This window comes from Lepisosteus platostomus, chromosome 14 (assembly GCF_059453375.1).
Source record: "Lepisosteus platostomus isolate fLepPlt1 chromosome 14, fLepPlt1.hap1, whole genome shotgun sequence".
In the NCBI taxonomy this organism is placed as follows: Eukaryota; Metazoa; Chordata; class Actinopteri; order Semionotiformes; family Lepisosteidae; genus Lepisosteus; species Lepisosteus platostomus.
The window spans coordinates 18,432,320-18,450,456 of record NC_142624.1 but is presented as its reverse complement, the minus strand read 5'-3'; the positions used below and the strand labels follow the sequence as shown (position 1 = coordinate 18,450,456).

The 18,137-nt window shown below is 39.0% G+C and overlaps 1 protein-coding gene across 1 annotated transcript in view; it reads right to left on the bottom strand.

The window, feature by feature from the left end:
- pcnt (pericentrin) overlaps positions 1-18,137 on the bottom strand; it is a 73,518-nt gene that overhangs the window by 26,033 nt on the left and 29,348 nt on the right. Inside the window, exons 20-32 of the mRNA XM_088607322.1 lie at positions 17,244-17,781; positions 15,095-15,328; positions 12,018-12,170; positions 10,946-11,092; positions 8,729-8,880; positions 8,311-8,510; positions 7,772-7,989; positions 7,050-7,212; positions 6,435-6,626; positions 4,055-4,287; positions 3,557-3,676; positions 1,848-1,868; positions 21-257 (exon numbers count right to left, since the gene is read on the bottom strand). Coding sequence (XP_088463448.1) covers positions 21-257; positions 1,848-1,868; positions 3,557-3,676; positions 4,055-4,287; positions 6,435-6,626; positions 7,050-7,212; positions 7,772-7,989; positions 8,311-8,510; positions 8,729-8,880; positions 10,946-11,092; positions 12,018-12,170; positions 15,095-15,328; positions 17,244-17,781 — 2,608 coding nt within the window. The remainder of the gene's footprint in view (positions 1-20; positions 258-1,847; positions 1,869-3,556; positions 3,677-4,054; positions 4,288-6,434; positions 6,627-7,049; positions 7,213-7,771; positions 7,990-8,310; positions 8,511-8,728; positions 8,881-10,945; positions 11,093-12,017; positions 12,171-15,094; positions 15,329-17,243; positions 17,782-18,137) is intronic.

Sequence of the window (18,137 nt, the reverse complement as noted above, 5' to 3'; positions counted from 1 at the left end):
TGGACCTTGTCTGTCTATACCTGAAGAAGATCCTGCTCGATTTTCTTCATCTTCTGCAGCTCCTGCTCAAGATGGCTTACTCTCTTAGCTTCTTCAGCATTATTAAGCGCGGTCTGTTCCAACTCACGCATCCTTGCTGCCATTTTATCATTCTCTTCGGTGAGTTCCGTGGCCTCCTGCTGGTACTGTTCTTTGGCCAGCAGGAGGACATTGTAATCTTCAATCTTGTCTTTCAGGTTGGTCTGCAGTGTCTCCACCTTCCAACAATAAAATGTCAGTCACATCAAGCATCTTAGAAACTAGAATATTTATTCACACTTTGCCACAGAATTTGGAACGTATTTTAACATTTCAAACAAGATTTTGCAAAGAACATCAACATTTCATAATGATGGTTTTTCACTTTTTTTTTTAAACTCATTTTCAGACACATCCATCTGTTTTGTAGCTGAATGTTACAAGAAAGATTTCTACCACGGCATTAATCAGTCAATTACAGAGACTAAAGACGAGTTAATTTAGTGCACCCACTCCCAGGGTCATGCAAGACTTAAATTTGAAAGCCTACCATGGGTTTAAATTTTAACAGTAAAGTTAATCTGTGAAAACAATAGCAACCATCATCAGCATCCACCTGCATTACACCCTCTACCTACTACATGATTAGAATACACAACTTACAACCCGTCCTTTCCTTCGTCATAGGCCAACACCACTAGGGAAAATAAATGAGGACAGCTGCCATATCAATGTTAATTCTCTGTTCATCATTACACAACAGCTAAGAAAAGGTAGCTTCCGACTATAAAATGAGTTACACAAAGACTTTCAGAATGGAACCCTTACATAACCCAGGGAGTGTGTCATTCAATTGTTTGTGCTTTCCCATTTTGCATCCATGCATTTCAGTAGTCCCATTCATTCAAAAGTAAATAAGTTTAGAAAAGCATACTACAGTGAGGGAGTATTTAACATAATAAGCGCTATAGGAGCCATTCAGATTAACTGCAGTTACAAATAAGAAGCAGCTTTTGCAGGAAATTGTGTTATTAGTGAAAGTCAGTAAAGCAAAGAAGCCACACTAAGATTTTACTAAACCTAAATATATAGTATATTTTTTACACAATCTTATGTATTGAGCACAGAATCATATGTAAAATATCCACAGGGCCAGGACCAAGGGCAATTAAGGTTAAACATCAGAATTTAAGTGTTGTGGTAATGTAGCAAAAAAGCCTTTTTCCTGCAAATATATTGTAAGTGAAGCATTACAAAGTACTATGGTACAAAACTAATATGAACTCTACAGGAAACATGCCTTTAATTTCACATTAAAAGGTAACTTTCCAATAAATTTTGATTTGCCCTCATTATAGAATTAACAGGAGCAATACATTTACTGAATAAAGTCTTCTTTAAAAGCCTACAATGATCCACCAAGATACCTTTTTAAGGCACTGTACAACAGGTTAGAGTACTATACACATTCACAAAAAAGATTTGATAAAACAAAAATCTTGGAAATACTACAGTGTTGAATGAACAGAAAATTCCACTATTTCTAAGACTAAGTGAGAGAAATCTATAAAATCTTAGTGTTTCTTTACATCAACATTCCTGCTCACTGACTTGACAACCCATTTTTAAACCGTCTATTGAACAGACAAAAGCGGCCATTAAACTGAAAGGAATTACACCAAGCCAGTGACTGCTACTGTAAAGATCTTCAAAGCACAAGGCAGTATGAGAAGCAGCAGTATTCATCAAGCTATGCAGAAGTCCACATACACAATTCCATCATGCAAAAATAAATGACTAGATACTAAGCAACACTAAAACTGTCATACCTGGAGAACCAAGTCCTCAATCTATAAACACATTAAGAAAAGAAAATCATTACAACAATGGCATGATGATCAAAAATTCACTTTTGAACAAAGTTTTCAAAGTAGGTCCATATCTCAAATCAGTATCATCTTTGGATGGGGGGGGGGGGGGGGGAGTGAACAAAAACAATAGAAGCGAACTAGTTTTATCATTAAACAAGTAAAATCAATCATAACTGTATTAATGGATGCTTGCCCGTTATGCCTTCCAGCATGTAGGGGCAGCAACATCCTGTTGCTGTTTCCATGTTTTTTTTTTGATGGGACAGGGTTGTTAGCCTTGTGCCCAACCTCCAACATGGAGGACCTCACGCCAGATGTGGGACACTAACCCACTACCCTCAGATTATGAGTCTCGCGCTCTACCAACAGAGCTAGTCGGGGCCCTAGTGTATCAGGACATGTGTATTTAAAGTATTATGAAAACTGTAAGGCAGCAAATAGAAAACTGTACATTAGACAAAAAAACAGATTTAATACAACTTAAAATGCAGGGAACATAGCAGATGCATAGCTCTCATGAATAGCCTTCCGCCTCCAATTGCACGAATTGAAGATTCATTCTTGCCATGCATACAGGCCAAACTGGTTATGGTCATCCCAACCCCTTAACTTGAGTGACAAAGATTATGAACTCTGAATTAGACACTTTTGTCTTGCTTTGCCTTTCCCCTTCGTAATTGTTTTTGGTTTACAAACCATTCTGAGGGTGATGCTGCACAAAGAAAGCTTCTGCATGCTATAGGCTCTGTAACTAGTTCCCAAAGCGTACAGTAGCTCAAGTCTCATGCCAGATCTGAATTTGTAAAATGCCCTGCATTATTTCATGTTTCATTTATTTTTTCCCATCACCAACCACATATGCACAAATTTGCATACATTTTTTCCACACAAAACAAGTCTACTGTATTCTCTCCAAACTACTTGAAATTACCCCTAGTAACTTCTAGATTTCTTCTAGAGGAAAGATTGAAATTTCTTCAGGGAGAATAATAGGTTTCAATCCCTATCTGTGCTGTACATCCCAGTTTCATGTCAGACACTTAAATCAGAGCTAATATCTTTCTTAAATTAATCCCGGAACAAACATTTTTAAATAAAGCCCTAGAACACTTAAGAAGTGTTCTAGGTCTTCTTTTAGAGAGCTACTGGAATAAATACTGCTCTTCAAGAAAAATGTTTTGTGCATTTAAGGTTCCTTTCATGTAATCAATTCCTAGATACCCGTTACTTTTCTGTACACCAACTTTTCTTCCTAAAAGCTACACTTTTGTACAGTTCCTATTCTATACAGAAGACCTGTTTGAATTCTTATGGGAGATTTTTTTCTAATCCCTCACATGGTGTCCTGAAGAACAATTTGTTAACTTTGAACAGGGCTTTGATACTTTCTTGTACATACATGTTTGTATTTTATTCTAACAAACTTGTGTAAAATTAATTCTCACATCTATCACCATAACTGTTAAATTAAGACCACATTCTACATCAGTAAAATAAATTTGGAGCACAGGACCTGACCTCAAGAATCCGTTTCAGAGACTGCAGCTCACATAGCTACTCAATATGCCAATTTATGTACAGCAATCAGTTAGTATTGTGCTTTTTATAGCCTGTTTAGAGTAAACTGAACACAATCAGCATGGTGTTTCTCAGATAAGCAAGACTACCTTCTGGCTTCCATTGTCCCCTCCAGCATGTGATTTCACAGGGAATCTCAATTGGGCTTCCAGTTTCTGAATCTCCTGTTGAAACTCATCCCTTTCATGCTCTCGCTCCACTGCTTGTTCCTAAAGAAAAAATGTATTTTGGTTTTTAGCCACTAAAAAAAACAAAAACTAGTTTCAACTTCTGGCTACGAGCTTCAGTGCAGAACAATGATTAGACAAGTTCTTACATCTAACAAGCTTTAAAAACGAAGTGTACCTTTTGAGTCTTTGATTTCATCATGCTTCAATGTCAATGTCAAGTGTAAACTGACCCATTTCACTTATTTACACAAACACAACCATACAGTGTCCTAAATTTTCCAAGCCAATTCTTTTCTACTGGAAATCAGAAGTAACAAGCATCCACTTTCAAAATATAGTTCACAGAAATTCTAACAAGAAACTTCACAGATCATTTCCTTCCATCTGTAATGTCAAAGAGTGAATGGTGCTACTTGCATCAATGAAGTGGCGGTTGTTGCGCAGCTGCTTCTCCAGTGCCTGGATCTGCTGCTGCAAGTCCTCAGTCTGAACACGCCGCCTCTCCTCCAGCTCCTGGTTGTGGCTCATCTGTTCCTCCAGCTCGCTCTCCAAGAGCTTGAGCCGAGCAGTCAGGCCCGAGCGGTCCTTCTCTGCCTGGCGCTGCAGGTCCAGTTTTTCCCGAGCCAGACGCTCCGCTTCCTCCAGCAGACCTGTCAAATTAAATGCAGGTATTTGCCAGTGCCTGCTCTGCTGCTCCCAACATGCAGCTGATGGACCTTTCGTCGTCTTAAGATAAGTCCTCATGGAAGGTCATTTCATTGCTCCACGTTACAGTTAAATAACACTTGTCAAACCTTACAGGAACCCCTAACTAAGCTGCTGAAAGATCTAACCTGTGTTGCCATGAAATAAGAACCTTAATTCAATGACAGTCACTTAAATGTTATATCCATAGAAGGACACCATAGCAAGAATAAGGCAACTAAAAGGCTTGAACAGAGGCAAATTACAATGAACAATCCTATTGTACAAGGATGTACTGTAAAAGCTACTTCTGCTTCAAAGGATAATCAATGTAGGTGTTAATCCCTATGCCTTTTGTCCATGCTATTTCAAAACACGTTCTCAAAGCTGTGGATGTGTTCGTGATTTTGAGAATATATTTAAAAGACTGACAAGTGTCACAGGAAATGTCTTCCTACAAAGGAATGTGACAAATAGGGGAAGTAATTCACAGCATGATTCAGAAAATTCTATCCTATGCATTGTCTAAATTGTAGACATTGTCCTATGACATATCCTTCACAAATTTCACACCTCTTTGCAGTCTTTTTTCTAATCCAAAACAGCATTCTTGTACTATAACTAAGAAAGCATTTTGGCTTTGGCACCAGTCCTTACCACAGTTGTAAATTTTAGTTATCGAATTAAATGCGTAAGATCCCAAAATGTTCAAACTTTCAAAAGTTCAAAATTAAGCTCTAGGTGGATTACTATGAAATCAAGACCAAAACCCAGCACATCTTATTTTCAAAGGGTTAATTTCATTCACTGAAAGGGAAGACACTTCAACAGGCTGTGAGGTCATCGTAATGTACAAGTACACAGAAGAAGTAGTGTGAACACTTGTCAAAGGCTGAGCTCCCTGCTGAGTGAGAAAATGCAGCTGAACTATTTATCTTGGGTAGCTGGAAAGGAGTGGGATACATTCTGGACTTTAAGACACTTTGCCTTCTACATCAAAATAATAATTTCCCACACTTTCTCCATCTCACTCAATTTCTCGCAAACTGCATCTGTTTCAAGACCTACAACTATTGGCTTCCCTACAGTAACAGTGGGAGCAATCTATGCTCTCAACTGCAAAGTCTAAACTTAAACCCAACAGAAGTGACATTTGGTTTAAAGTTTCTTGTTGCAATTTTGCCTAGTTTAGAGCTTTTTAAAAAGGTTACAATTTGTGCCCCCATAATTTGGAAAAGAAACAGAAAATGGAAAAGTTACTGTAGAACCGAATGATTAACACTCAAAAATAAAATGTATAAAGATTAAAACTAAACGACATCGTAAAAAAGTGACTCACTTCTGCCATTGAATACCTTTCAATAACTTCCCCACTAATAACTGTTTTTCCTCTGTCATGGTTCCTTTAAAGCAAGCATAAACTAAAAATCACAGTAAAACAGGTATGCTGAACATAGTGAATTTCTATTAAGTAAGCTGCACATCACCAGCTCAACTAAAGTATGAAATAGCCCCTGTTCTCATCAGTTAAGATCATTTGTAAATGACCATTTCAACTAGGTAAAAAAATATCCTTTTAGATTAAATACTTCTTAGACAGAGCCCTGCAAAGCTGACGCGATAGGATATACAATTCTGAAAAACTCAAAATAAAAGTACTTAGCCATATTCACCTTTGAGGCAAAAGCATATGCTGGGTTTTCTTTGCCAAGCAAGATAAGAATGAAATGAAATAAAGGCATTTTCAAATACAATGACATCCTGGGTTTGGTATAATCAAAATACTGACCCCATTTTCCCCCATCGCAATCCATAAACCCAGAACTTAATTGCTTTCACAGAGTCTCCAAGTCACTTAGTGAGTCCAATGGGATTTCAACAGTAAAAAGCATACTAGAATGAAATGGAACTCAAGACTAGAAAGAGGAAAGAATTCTTTATGCACAGGGTTGCAGGAGTATGGAACAACATCCAGGCATTGTAGAAGCTGACATCAAGGCTTCCTTAAGAAAAACAGCTATCAAGACCCCTGAACCAATCACTTACGAGCAAACAAAACATCTAGATAATAATGGCAGCCTCTCATTTGTAATCGTAAGTTCGGGCCTCCTACCCTTTTGGTTGTCATCCATGCTGCCAGACAAAGCATCTCTCTGGCGTAGCAGCAGGCTGTGGGCCTCGCTCAGCTCTGCCAGCCGCCCCCTCAAAACCTCCAGCTCCTCCACCAGCCGCTGCTCCTCTCCTTCCTTCTGCTGCACAGCCTCCTCCAGGGCTGCCTTTTCCACCACATAGCCCTCGAGCAGACCTGCCGGACAAGAGAGAGGCGAAGAGGGACGAGGTCACGTCCACATTCAAATAAAGCCAAATGATAAATTTATATACATTCAAAATGAAGTACCAAACCTGAAATATTTGTAGCTTCACAACTGACTTACTCAGAGAAGACTGGTTTGAAGGACAGAACACATTGTCATATACAAAACAGCTGTTCTGCAGCATTCCACAAAACATCTTTAACCCCCAAAAAATGATCTCGTCTTTATCAGCAATTAAACCTGATTGAACTACTTCGATGTTAAATTGTCTCCTACAGAACCACGGTTTGATTAAAATCAAAAGCAACCTCTTACACAGCAGGTCTGAGAAACCACACATGCAAACAGAACTGAGATTAAGCTTCTGTTTTGACAGTGAGAAAACAGGTGAAAGGCCCTTTTAGATCTCTCACCTTCTGCTTTATGCAGCTCTAGCTCCAGTTGGTTCTTGAGCGCAGCCTCCTGCTGCAGCTCTTGCAGCACTCTCTGATGATGGGTGACTAGCTGGGCAGTGTCCTCCTGGCCTTGACTGAACTCCTGCTCCAGGTGGGCCTGAACACCCTGGGTCTGCTCCAGCTGCACAGCACAGCACACAACTCCCATCAAGACACAAAGCCCAGCCCCATCGCTGCACCTGGGCTACTGCAGCATAGCTCTTCAGCCAAATATTTGAATGAGAGTGGCAAAGTCTATGCTTCTGTTTCTTTGGTTTTAAATTTAAAAGTTAAGATTTACATGTGAAGAGGTAATGATGCAACTCATTAATAAATTTAAAATCCCAATTAAAAAAAATACAGTATGAATGTAATGAAATCAGGAAGGGAAATTAACCTAGAAAAACAGTTTGGGAGTTTGACGCTATATTTACATTCACCTTGGGTTGTAGACAATTTTAAGTGAAACCAAGTAAGGCATGAAAAGCAAAGAGCGCAGAGAAAGAAACATGCAAACTACCAATATCTCACTGCTTACAATCAACTCAGACAAAATAACCTAGAAGAACTCTATGTGAAACCTTAAATTTTACATATTTCCCTCCAGCAAGTGCTAAAATAACATGAAGCACTGAACATACACATACACTGAATGAATCCTTAAAATATAACATGTTATGAGCGATATTCCATGGTTGTACCTGTCTGTGGGACTCGGCAACTAAGTCCAAGAGTTTTTCTACTGCCGAGTGTATACGATGACATACTTCCAGGACCACTTCTTCGTTCTCCCGATCAAGTTCTGGGCCAGTAAAGATGCTCTCAGACAAGCGCTGAGACAGCTCACAGCCCTCATCTGTCAGTGCTGACCACAGGCTTGAATTAGCCCTCATCTCACCAACAACACTCTCCGCTTCACCTAAGGGAGGATCAGGACAATGCTGAGCAACAGTATCACAATCAATCCTTTGTTCAGTCTCATGTCACCAGGTAACAACTGGTCTAAAATCCGATAACTAGGTCACTGTCAGGATTAAAGTGTCTCCTGATTTTCAACTGGGTTTACAAATTCCAGCTCACTGTAGCTCTGCCCTTAGAAATAGCTGTACAGAACTTTATTCATGCAACTGAGACTAAAAACAACAGTATTATAGACAATACAATTATTACGTTAATGTAATTACAGTATATCAGGTTTTAATCAGGTTTGTATTCTGGTTTAATCTCAAGCAAACCAAACCTTTCTCTTGCATGTCTCTGGTCCCCCACTGAGACCAGGCGGCTCCAGCTTTCTCAGCCTGACTTTCCTCTGCCAGCTCGTCACCGTGGCCCATGCACATTGCAATCTTTCTGCTGATGAGGTCTTCAGTGGCAATAGCGTTCTTCACTACTTCCAGCAACAGCTTCAATACTCGCTCATTGGCATCTTGTAGGTTATTCCTTAAATGGAGATAAAAATCCAAGCCTTTAGCATACCAAAACACTAACTTTATACCCTTCACTCACAGCAATATCTTTCTATACATCTCCAAGTATTTTTCATTAATGTAAAACTACCAAAAAACAAGCCTTTTGCCTTCATGGGTAACCATTAGCAGCAGGCCACACTTCAGCAATCAGGTTGTAGGCCCTCCACGTGGCATCTCCCTGTCCTTTACCGTTGCTCTGTGACGCAGCTCAGGTCAGCCCTCAGCATGGCCACCAGGTTATCCCCCTCCTTGTTTTCCCGCTCCCGGCGCTGCAAGAGGGTCTCCAGCTCCGAGTCTTTCGCCTCCATCTCCTTCTGCAGCACAGCCACCTCTTCTTGCAGCTGGGGCAGAGACAAAAGAGAGGCCAAGGACAAGAAGCCCGTCATCACACCTTTACTGCTGATTTCTGGTATCAGAGTCCCGCGCCAAAATATTACAAGTTGCCATTTTTAAGCTGCACAACCCACAGTGTCCTTATTCAAGGCATCAGTCTAGTGAAGCTCGGTCTACCCCAGTAGACCCATTTTCTAGGGATTAAACAGGCTGGCGAACTCAGTTACGATTTCCATCTGCCTCTTTCAGTTTCAAGCACAAAAATAAAGCTCCTGCAATCTGCGTCAAAGTTATGTGGGCGTCTTTCCGCGAAGGAATACAACAATTTCTGAAAACCCTCGGACAACCATTGCAGCAGTAAGAAAAAAAGCCGTTCTTTTTTCAAAACAAGCCTGGAAAAAAAGCAGCTCCCAGAGGAATATTCTGTTCACAGCATTTGTAAGATCCTTGCCAACAATGTCTGTCCGGAACTGGCATGACCATTGCTTTGAATTTTAGCAAAGTTTTCGAAAAACAAAAAACAGTTTTAAATTCTGGTAACCACCCTGTCTGACAAATCACACCTGACTAACTTGCTGTTTATTGCCACAATGTTGCCATGACAATGGAGAGGGGGGAACAAGCTTCCCGGCTGGCACTAGATTACACTAGAGAGAAGGCGGTACAGTCAGCCAAACAATCTCCTGCTATTCTTTGCACAGTTCTGCTTTTTGAGTTGACAGCATTAAGGAAAAACCCATTTACAAATGCTGTGACATACTCCGCAACAAATTAAAACACGGGGCAGAGGGCACAGACTCTGGATTATTTCTTTTCAATATGAAGCATAGGGAACAAAAGATTTTAGCTTGCCTTGGGAATTTAGTCAAGCATTACCTGCTACAGATTACCCATATTAAGCAGATCAGGTGGGTAGCTGCGTCAGCATGCGCAGTCTGCAAAGGAAGAAGTAATAGGTTTATTCCATGCTGAAAAGAGAAGAGAAAACACAACGTTTCCCCTGTGATGCTTTCTTCAGATGTAAGGTCACCTGAAGAAGGCTTCACAGCCAAAACGTTGCGTTCTCTCTCTTCTCTTTTCAGCATGGAATAAACTTATCACATTCTTCCTTTGCATATTAAGCAGATGTCATGTTAATAAGACCTGAGTGTAAAGATGATAAATTGCATTGTCAGTGGATAAATCTTTAGTAAAAGGATTAGCACATTCACAGTTCTCTGAAAAGAAAGTGTAAGCAACAGTACAAACAAGGATATGTAGATAAACTAGAAATAATTCCAGTGATTTCTTTCAACTAAAAAAAAAAATCTATATATCCAATAACCAAAGAACATCTCAACCAGCTTATCTTTTTATTTGCTTAACATCTAGCAACTATTAATATACAGCTATGATAGTATAGCAACTATTTCTAAATGATGTGAAACGTTTATACATTTGGTCTACCAAACCAAAGTTACTATATGCTCTATTTCAGTCCTTGTCCACAGCCCATAAACTTTCCATGCCAAGCACGAGTGCACATCTGACAATTACTGTAGGTCTCTCCAAAAAGCGTGTCTGAACTTGTCTGAGGAACCAGAGAGTGAAACAAAGATGCTCTCAAAACCAAGAAAAAAAACACTTATAAAACTGTGGGAAATATTCCTTATTAATATTACTATGAAGCTCTTAGTGCCTTTCACTGTTTTAACTAAATGTGACTTGGGCTACAGACAGCAGCTACAGTTACGTACAATATCATGTAGAAGCTAGTAGTGTTAGAAAATGTCAGTATACCTTTTAAAAGTAAACAGCAATTCTATCATTCAAATTTGAAAAGAAATAAGAGGATTTATAAAGCACATCCATTATTTATTGAACTGCCCTAATCTTTGTGCTACATTTATGCTACAGAATCACTGCTCTTTCCAACAGTGAAAGAACAGGTCTCCGGTATCTGTCATATGAGAAGGTTCCACTGTGCATGCACCTGTGGCCTACAACTGAACAACAAAAGACTAGCAAAAGATGACTAATGCCTCAAAACCATGTAACTTAAAAGAAGCCATTAAGATTTATTTCAGCCATTACTTGTATAATCACAGCAGCCTGCTTCTGGAGCTTAGTTGTGAGCTGGTCCCTTTCCCCTCTGTGATCCTTGTCTCTCTGCTCATGCGCTTCGAGCAATTTCACACTCTGCTGTTCAAGAGCAGCTCTCTTCTCATCTTCAAACTCCTCCTGTGAATTCAATAAGAATGAAAATTAAACAATGTGAATTCTAAGAAAACACTCAACCCTGAAGTTCTTTTGAGTGTAGCTGAAACTGTATACAAAAACGATCATCATAAACACCCATAAAGATGATTCGCAGTTTTATTTTCACACATGAATCATGAAATTATCAAAAGGGGGCTAGGCTGCCATAGACCCTTCTAACTATAGCCAAAGATGTCAATTCCATGAATGAATTTATATGCTGGGACAAAACTACATCTGATAAACCTTGTGGAGCTCTACTTAAACTTTTACAAGGTCAGAAAACGTTTAAATTTGAGATTCTTTTGCTTGTATTATCAATTTCTATTTAAAACAGTCCACACACTGACAGAAAGAGCTTCAGAATACATTAGCTTTGGTTGTTTTTTTAACAAGACAAAAATTACATTTCCTTTAACCTTGTTGCTTGTCAAGCACAAAAAAACTGCTGAATTTTCAACTTATGGCAAAAAATTAGTGCTTACACATTTACACTTACAAAGTTAAGGTAAACGCAACAGGTAATTGGTTTTAATGATATTGTATGGTGCCAAGACTAAGCACACAAAGAAGATGGAGCAAGCTCTAAGAACATTAGCAAGAACAGCACAAAATGAAATCATTAAGGCCTATCCCACATAATGTTGCTATTCCAGCAGTACCACCAACAGGAAGCAACTGTGACCTAGACAACTGACACCAAAGACTTTCTGAAGGATTTCTGCCCAGTAACATCTGCTACTACCAAGCGGGCAGGAATACAGTTTAACTGGCTGTAGTACAATGGTTGTGGAAAAGGAATTTCCCATTTAACATTCACCTACACAAAATAAATTGGCCTCCTACTGCTACCGTGGTACAAATGTAATTAAGTGATATATTCCTCTCTACATGTTGCTTGGCAGACCTTGATCTGGGTGATCTGTTGCTCCAACAGTACTTCTGACTGGCACTTGAGCAGCTCCATCTCCTCCTGGAACTGCTGTTGCCGTCTTGTCATCTCCTCCTCCAGCTGCCTTTTCACCCTCTCTAGTTCCCCTGCCGAGGTACTGGAGAGCTCCTGAAAAAAAAAACAACTCATGAGTTTCTAAACCCCCAACTGCTACACTGGAACATGGCTAAAGAGCAAGCAGAGCGGTCCTGGAGCTGAAGAGAAAGAAAGGAATGTAAAATATTGTTACAGGCGGTGGTAGGTCTCTCTAGGCATCTATTCCCAACAGGCAATGCCTAACTACTAACTAGTATAATACCTAACTAGGGACAATATTTCCACTTTCTAGAGCTTCAATTCAAGGGATGTTTACTTAGTTTTGATGGGTGAGAGACACACTGATCAAAAGAATCTTCTGGTTTACCATAGTTCATTAAATTCTGGGTAAATGATTAAGAGTTAATTAGCATTCCAGAAAGAGACAGACAGATGAAACTCGAAGCTAGTGCCTGGTGAGAGTCCCTTCTTTATAATCATCCAAAAATGATTGGAGCCAAAGTATTGGAATCTTTCTAAGAGAGCTTGCCATTCTGTAGCTTTTAGGAAACTGAGTTCCTGAGTGAAGAATCCCATGGTTTAAAACAGTCTCTCGGTACATTTCAGAATAGGGAAATAGGCTTCCATTTATTTTATATTATCTGGGTTAGAGAAAGATTTAATTATAGATTGTATTCTACTTAATTTAGAAGGCCTCTGTAGGCATTGTTTAGGAGCCAAATACTTGGTAGGGGTTTTATGGGTGACCTAGACATAGGTCTCTGAAATGCCTTGTCTTTAAAACTTGAAAAATAACACTAACTGTGTTGTATGTTAAGTGCCACCGTCATTGTTAATATTTGTTTAACCAAGTGTGCCTGAATTATTCTTTTCACCAAAGCTGTGCCAGAGCAACACTTTGCGTGACTATACTATGCTCAGGTACTGTATATTCCTTGCAGAATTCTTTACAAGCTGGAGGTTATGATCAATTTTACTTATTGATTTATCCACTCGGTCAAGTCATTTTTGTAGCTTTTAGTGTAACATTTTAGTGTAAAGTAACTAACATCCTGGGGTTTTGAATTCCTTAAACACTTTTTCCTAAAGTTTTACACCAATCTCTAGCACACAAAAAAAGTCACAAGCTACAAACAAAAGCACCTATGCATGGATGTTTTTTAAAACTAACAAGAATGTGTTAAGCATGACTTGATCATTCATGACCGAACACAACACTCAAGTGACTGTTGTATAAATAATGAAATATGATTGGATGCATAGTTAACTTGATTAAATCAAACCCGATCAGATCTAACCTGATGAAAATCAAAAATGAAAAGCCACAGAAAAAATCACTATGCTGCCCAATGAGTAATGCCTTCATTGGGTTGGAGGTTAGACTATTTGCACACTATCACTCAATGCAGAACCAAGTCCTCTTTAGCAGTGAGTCAAAGAGTTTTGGAATGATAGGAGATGGGCAGAACAATTTGGTAAATGTGTACAACTGACCAGTCAATGAGGAGGTCAAAGTGTGTTGGTACAGGTAGGAATATCAAGTAACTATTATTTATCTTGTTTGTCTTTTGTTTTATAACTATTCTGATGTCTGTCTTGCTTGTCTTGGGCTGGACTGCTTTAACATCAATTTCCCTACGGGATTAATAAAGTAATATCTATCTATCTATAATCTGACTCCACAGCACTAAACTGATCCAAGTACCTGGATCACACTTGCTGCCCTTCCTGTGGGCTGGTCCTGATGTAACAATCCAGCAGGCTCCAGGAGAGCAATGGAACAAGACATCTGCACCCTGGTGCAAAGCAGTTCACAATGTAGAGCTCATATTGCTTCCAGTGGTGCACACACTATTAGACAATATTAATTGTAAACCCCTTGCCGATGTCAAATGTTAATCAGTGCAATTAATTTTATTGAACAAATGACTTACAAATGTCTGTGCAACTGTTAGAAAAGATTGCTATTTTTCCTGATTGAAATTTGCTGCAGTTATAATTTGATGTTACATTTGATGCTCGTGAAATAATTACAATTACACACCAAGTATCAAAAACACCACTGTCTTGTAATTGTAAAAAAAGTATTAAAACAACCAATTGAGCCATTTTAACAACTTACACGATTTTTACATAGTAAAAACACTCAACAGACACCAGATGTGGTCAGTCAGTAATGTCACTGTTGCCGAGTTTAGATAAAATCATTATTTTTGAGTGCTATGACATTACAGGACCAAAATTGTATATTACACAACAGACCAAGTCTTGCTACACTGTGACCAGCCTTTGTCAACAAATGTCCTTAGTTTGCACAGCTATGACTCCTTTAACTTACCAAGGGCACTTGGTACAGCGTATACAATTAATTACAGCTGCATACATTTTTCCATTATGTACTTATTCTGCTACAGATACAGGGGGTCTTGCAATGTGAAAAATGGAAAATAATCAAATAACCCTTTTGGGAGAATGAACTGTCCCTCTCCTTTTTATGCTGGATCAAGAAAATAAAATGGATGTGGGGAAAAAAAATCTTGTGATTTCAACTTTTCCCAGCTAGGGTTTCCTGGATATACTGTACTATACAATGCAAGAACACCAGAGAAAGATTCAGAAGTCTTTGAAAATCTATAAAATCTACAAAATCCCAGATTTTCACATTCTACCATCACCTACAGTATGTCCAGACATTTTGTAACTACTTTAAGTTGCCTTGGAACTACCTCCATTTATACAATCCATTTTAGAACTTATTTTCAATAGTGACAATCAGAATTAAGAACTTAATTCACCTTATTAGTAATGGGACTCTAACCCCAGTAACTTACTTTGCAGTCACACTAAAATAACATTAAAACTATAGTTTGAAGCACTTCAAATTATGCATCATATTAAGCGATGTAGCAGTTTATGGTTCCCTACAAAATGCATCTTAGAAAGCAGTCTACTGAATGGCCCCCAACCTCCCAAGCCCACACTCCACCCCAAGTGACCTGGAGCTGCAGCTCATGGTGAGCCTTCAGCGTGTCGATGTCTTGAGCTAGCTGATGTGCAAGATGCTGCTCATGGCGGCATCTCTCCAGGCTGTGCAGCTCACTGAGCTCCTGCAGGGCCTTGCTGTGCTGCTCCTCCAATGCCTGCACCTCCTCTCGCAGTGCCTCCAGAGTTCGGCCCCTCTCTGCCTCCAGGCACTGCTGCTGATGGCTCAGGGCTGTGGCCAGCTCTGCCTGCACAAACACAGAAGACCTGGATAAGGGTCCAACACCTGGCAACACATGTAGTCAAGGAAGAGATCGAATTCTTACAGGACTATTTTAGGGTTTTGCATTCACAGTTAAGAATATCTAACTCTAAAGTAATGGGCATCACAACCTCTTAAGTCTAGCGTCTTTGCATTACGGGCTAGACTAAATAACAGTCCACTAGAAATTGGAAAAATGTGTCATCACAGCAAAAAATCTTACAACTTCAAAAGGTCTACAAGACCCAGTCTGGTCAACCATCACAGCTGTAGGCCACACAAGTCATCTATAAGGGGTGTAATGGGGTCATATTGTATCATTGGCCTTGGCCAAAAGCAAGCCCAGAAATCAGGACATATCACATAAAATTAAAAAAGAAAAATAAAGCTATCCATTAGCATAAAAACAGTACAAACTTTAAATCGTGTAAACTGACTTGTTAATTAGTATGTTTGGAGAGTTACCATTTAACGTCTGTACCCCACAAATTTGATGAGCTTGCTTAGTCACACTAAACAAAATTGACCTCAATTCCAAAAAGCATCATAAGCTGTTCTTGAACCTTAAACACTCTTTTCAAGCTTCTGACTAGGTTAATGTTTTATTCAATTATTTCATAATTGAATTAGAAATAACCATGTTAAGAGCTTTAGATTCAGACTGACATCTAATCTTCTTAATCCACCTTCTAATTAAAAAAGGAGCAAATATTCTGAAGGCAGAGCTACTGTACTAATGGGGTTGAAACATTACCATACTGAAAACCTGATTGTGAAAAGAAAACCTCACTCTATCAGAAAAAATGTGAGTTAACTTATCAAGGAACAGTTACTTTTTAAACGAGATGTTAAATAGAAAAATATCTTGAAAGCCATCTGTATGGTAACAGAACATTAGTTAAAAACATTTTCTAGAAAGATGAATACATGTATGAAAGTGCTGAATGACATTTCCTCATCTTTCAGAAGACTTAAAAGCCCTATTTCATAAAACATATTGCATCAAGTTTAAAGGGGATACTTTTACCAGTCAATTAAGACATGTTTAGAGAGCTGTTTAACATAGCATCTGGCACTGTAAAAAAAAAAAACTCTAGTAATCAGATTTCAACTAAATCTAAAAATGTATATTTTAAGTCAAACCTGGGCTATTAACACTTTTCCCTGAGCAACTAGCTTATATTTGTAGTACTTGTTATATTAGAGATTTTCAAGTAACTAGATACTGTATAGTACAAACTGTTCCACTGTTATGTTAGTACAAAAAAAAAGTGATTATGCCTCAACAAAATATTGAATATGTGGTCTTAGTACTTTTTTGTATGGTTAAAAGTGCTTATTTTTCATAGAATAGTGTGAGGCTTTCGGTCATGTCCTCCTATTCTGTATTAATACTATATTTACACAGTAAAACAAATTCATAACACTTGCACCGATTTTCCAACTTGGGTAATGGTGCCATTATGCAAATCTTTATGTAACCAACTCTGAAACAACCTGTTCTTAGCTATTGCATAAAATCAAATATGCAATATAGCATTCTTAAATTTACAGAAAATAAATTAAACATAGGAGACCCAACACTGTACTGAGCAGTAATCAAACTTATCAAAACCTGCACAATTTTTGCAAAAAAAGTGCAAGATATTCAGAGGATGCAGGAGGTGAAGTTTACTCAACCATGGAAAGAGTTCACACTACAGTATGTTATTTACATATCAAACAAGTATTGTAGAACGCCAATTCTATTATAGAACTTAAGTAAGGTTTTATGTACAAGACATCTTGCATTAGTTAGTAGGAGAGAGAAATTAATTTACATATTCCTCTCCTGAAAAAATCACAAAGACGGTTTAAGATGTATATAGTGTAATAAATGTACAGTCAATGAAAAAAGTTACCTTGTGAGCTTCTTCCAGCTCAGCTGCCATAGCTTTGAATTTGTCTATGTGAACCTGAGCCAGCTCCTTCCTCAGCTCTTCTGTGGCAGATGTCAGCTGCACCTGGTGTTCTGCTCTCAGCCTCTCCAGCTCTACAGTGTGGTCCTTCTCTCTCTCCCGCTCACTCTCGGCAAAGTGAGTCTTCAGGTCCTGGAGAACCTGCTCTTTTTCATTCCGGATGCACTGAATCTCTGCCAAGTAAGTGGACTCCAAAGTGTCCATGTTGGACAACATCCTGGCCTCCAGCTCGTCCTTCTCAGCCTTGTGTTTGGCCAGCAGCTCTGCCTCTAAAGCCTCAAGCTCTGCCTGATGCCTCTCTTTCAAGTCCTTCTGAAGCTGATGTGCATTCTTTAGCTCCTCTAACTGGTTACAAAAATGTTCTTGCAGTGATGACTTTTGTGCTTCTAGGTCTTGTACATGCTTAAACTTCAGCTCATTAAGAACAGCCTCCTGTTTAAGGGCAAACTCTTCTCTCAGTTGATTTTCCTTTTCCTGGAACCTACAGACAAGAATATGAAAACAGTACTAAAAAAGATACTCTGCAAAGGCAATTCACAGGTGAAAACCAGCCTAATAATAATAATTCCTTACACTTATACAGGTAATGGGGAACCCCCTCCACCACCAATGTGCAGCCCCCATCTGGATGATGCAATGGCAGCCATATAGTGCCAGAACGCTCACAACACATCAGTGATCAGTGGGGAGAAGAAGAGTGATGAAGCCAATTCATAGATGGGGATTTTTAGGAAGCCATGACTGGTAAAGGCCAATGGGAAATTTAACCAGGACGCCAGGGTAACATCCCTACTCTTTTAAAGAAAAACTCTGACTATACAGAGTCAGGACGTTGCC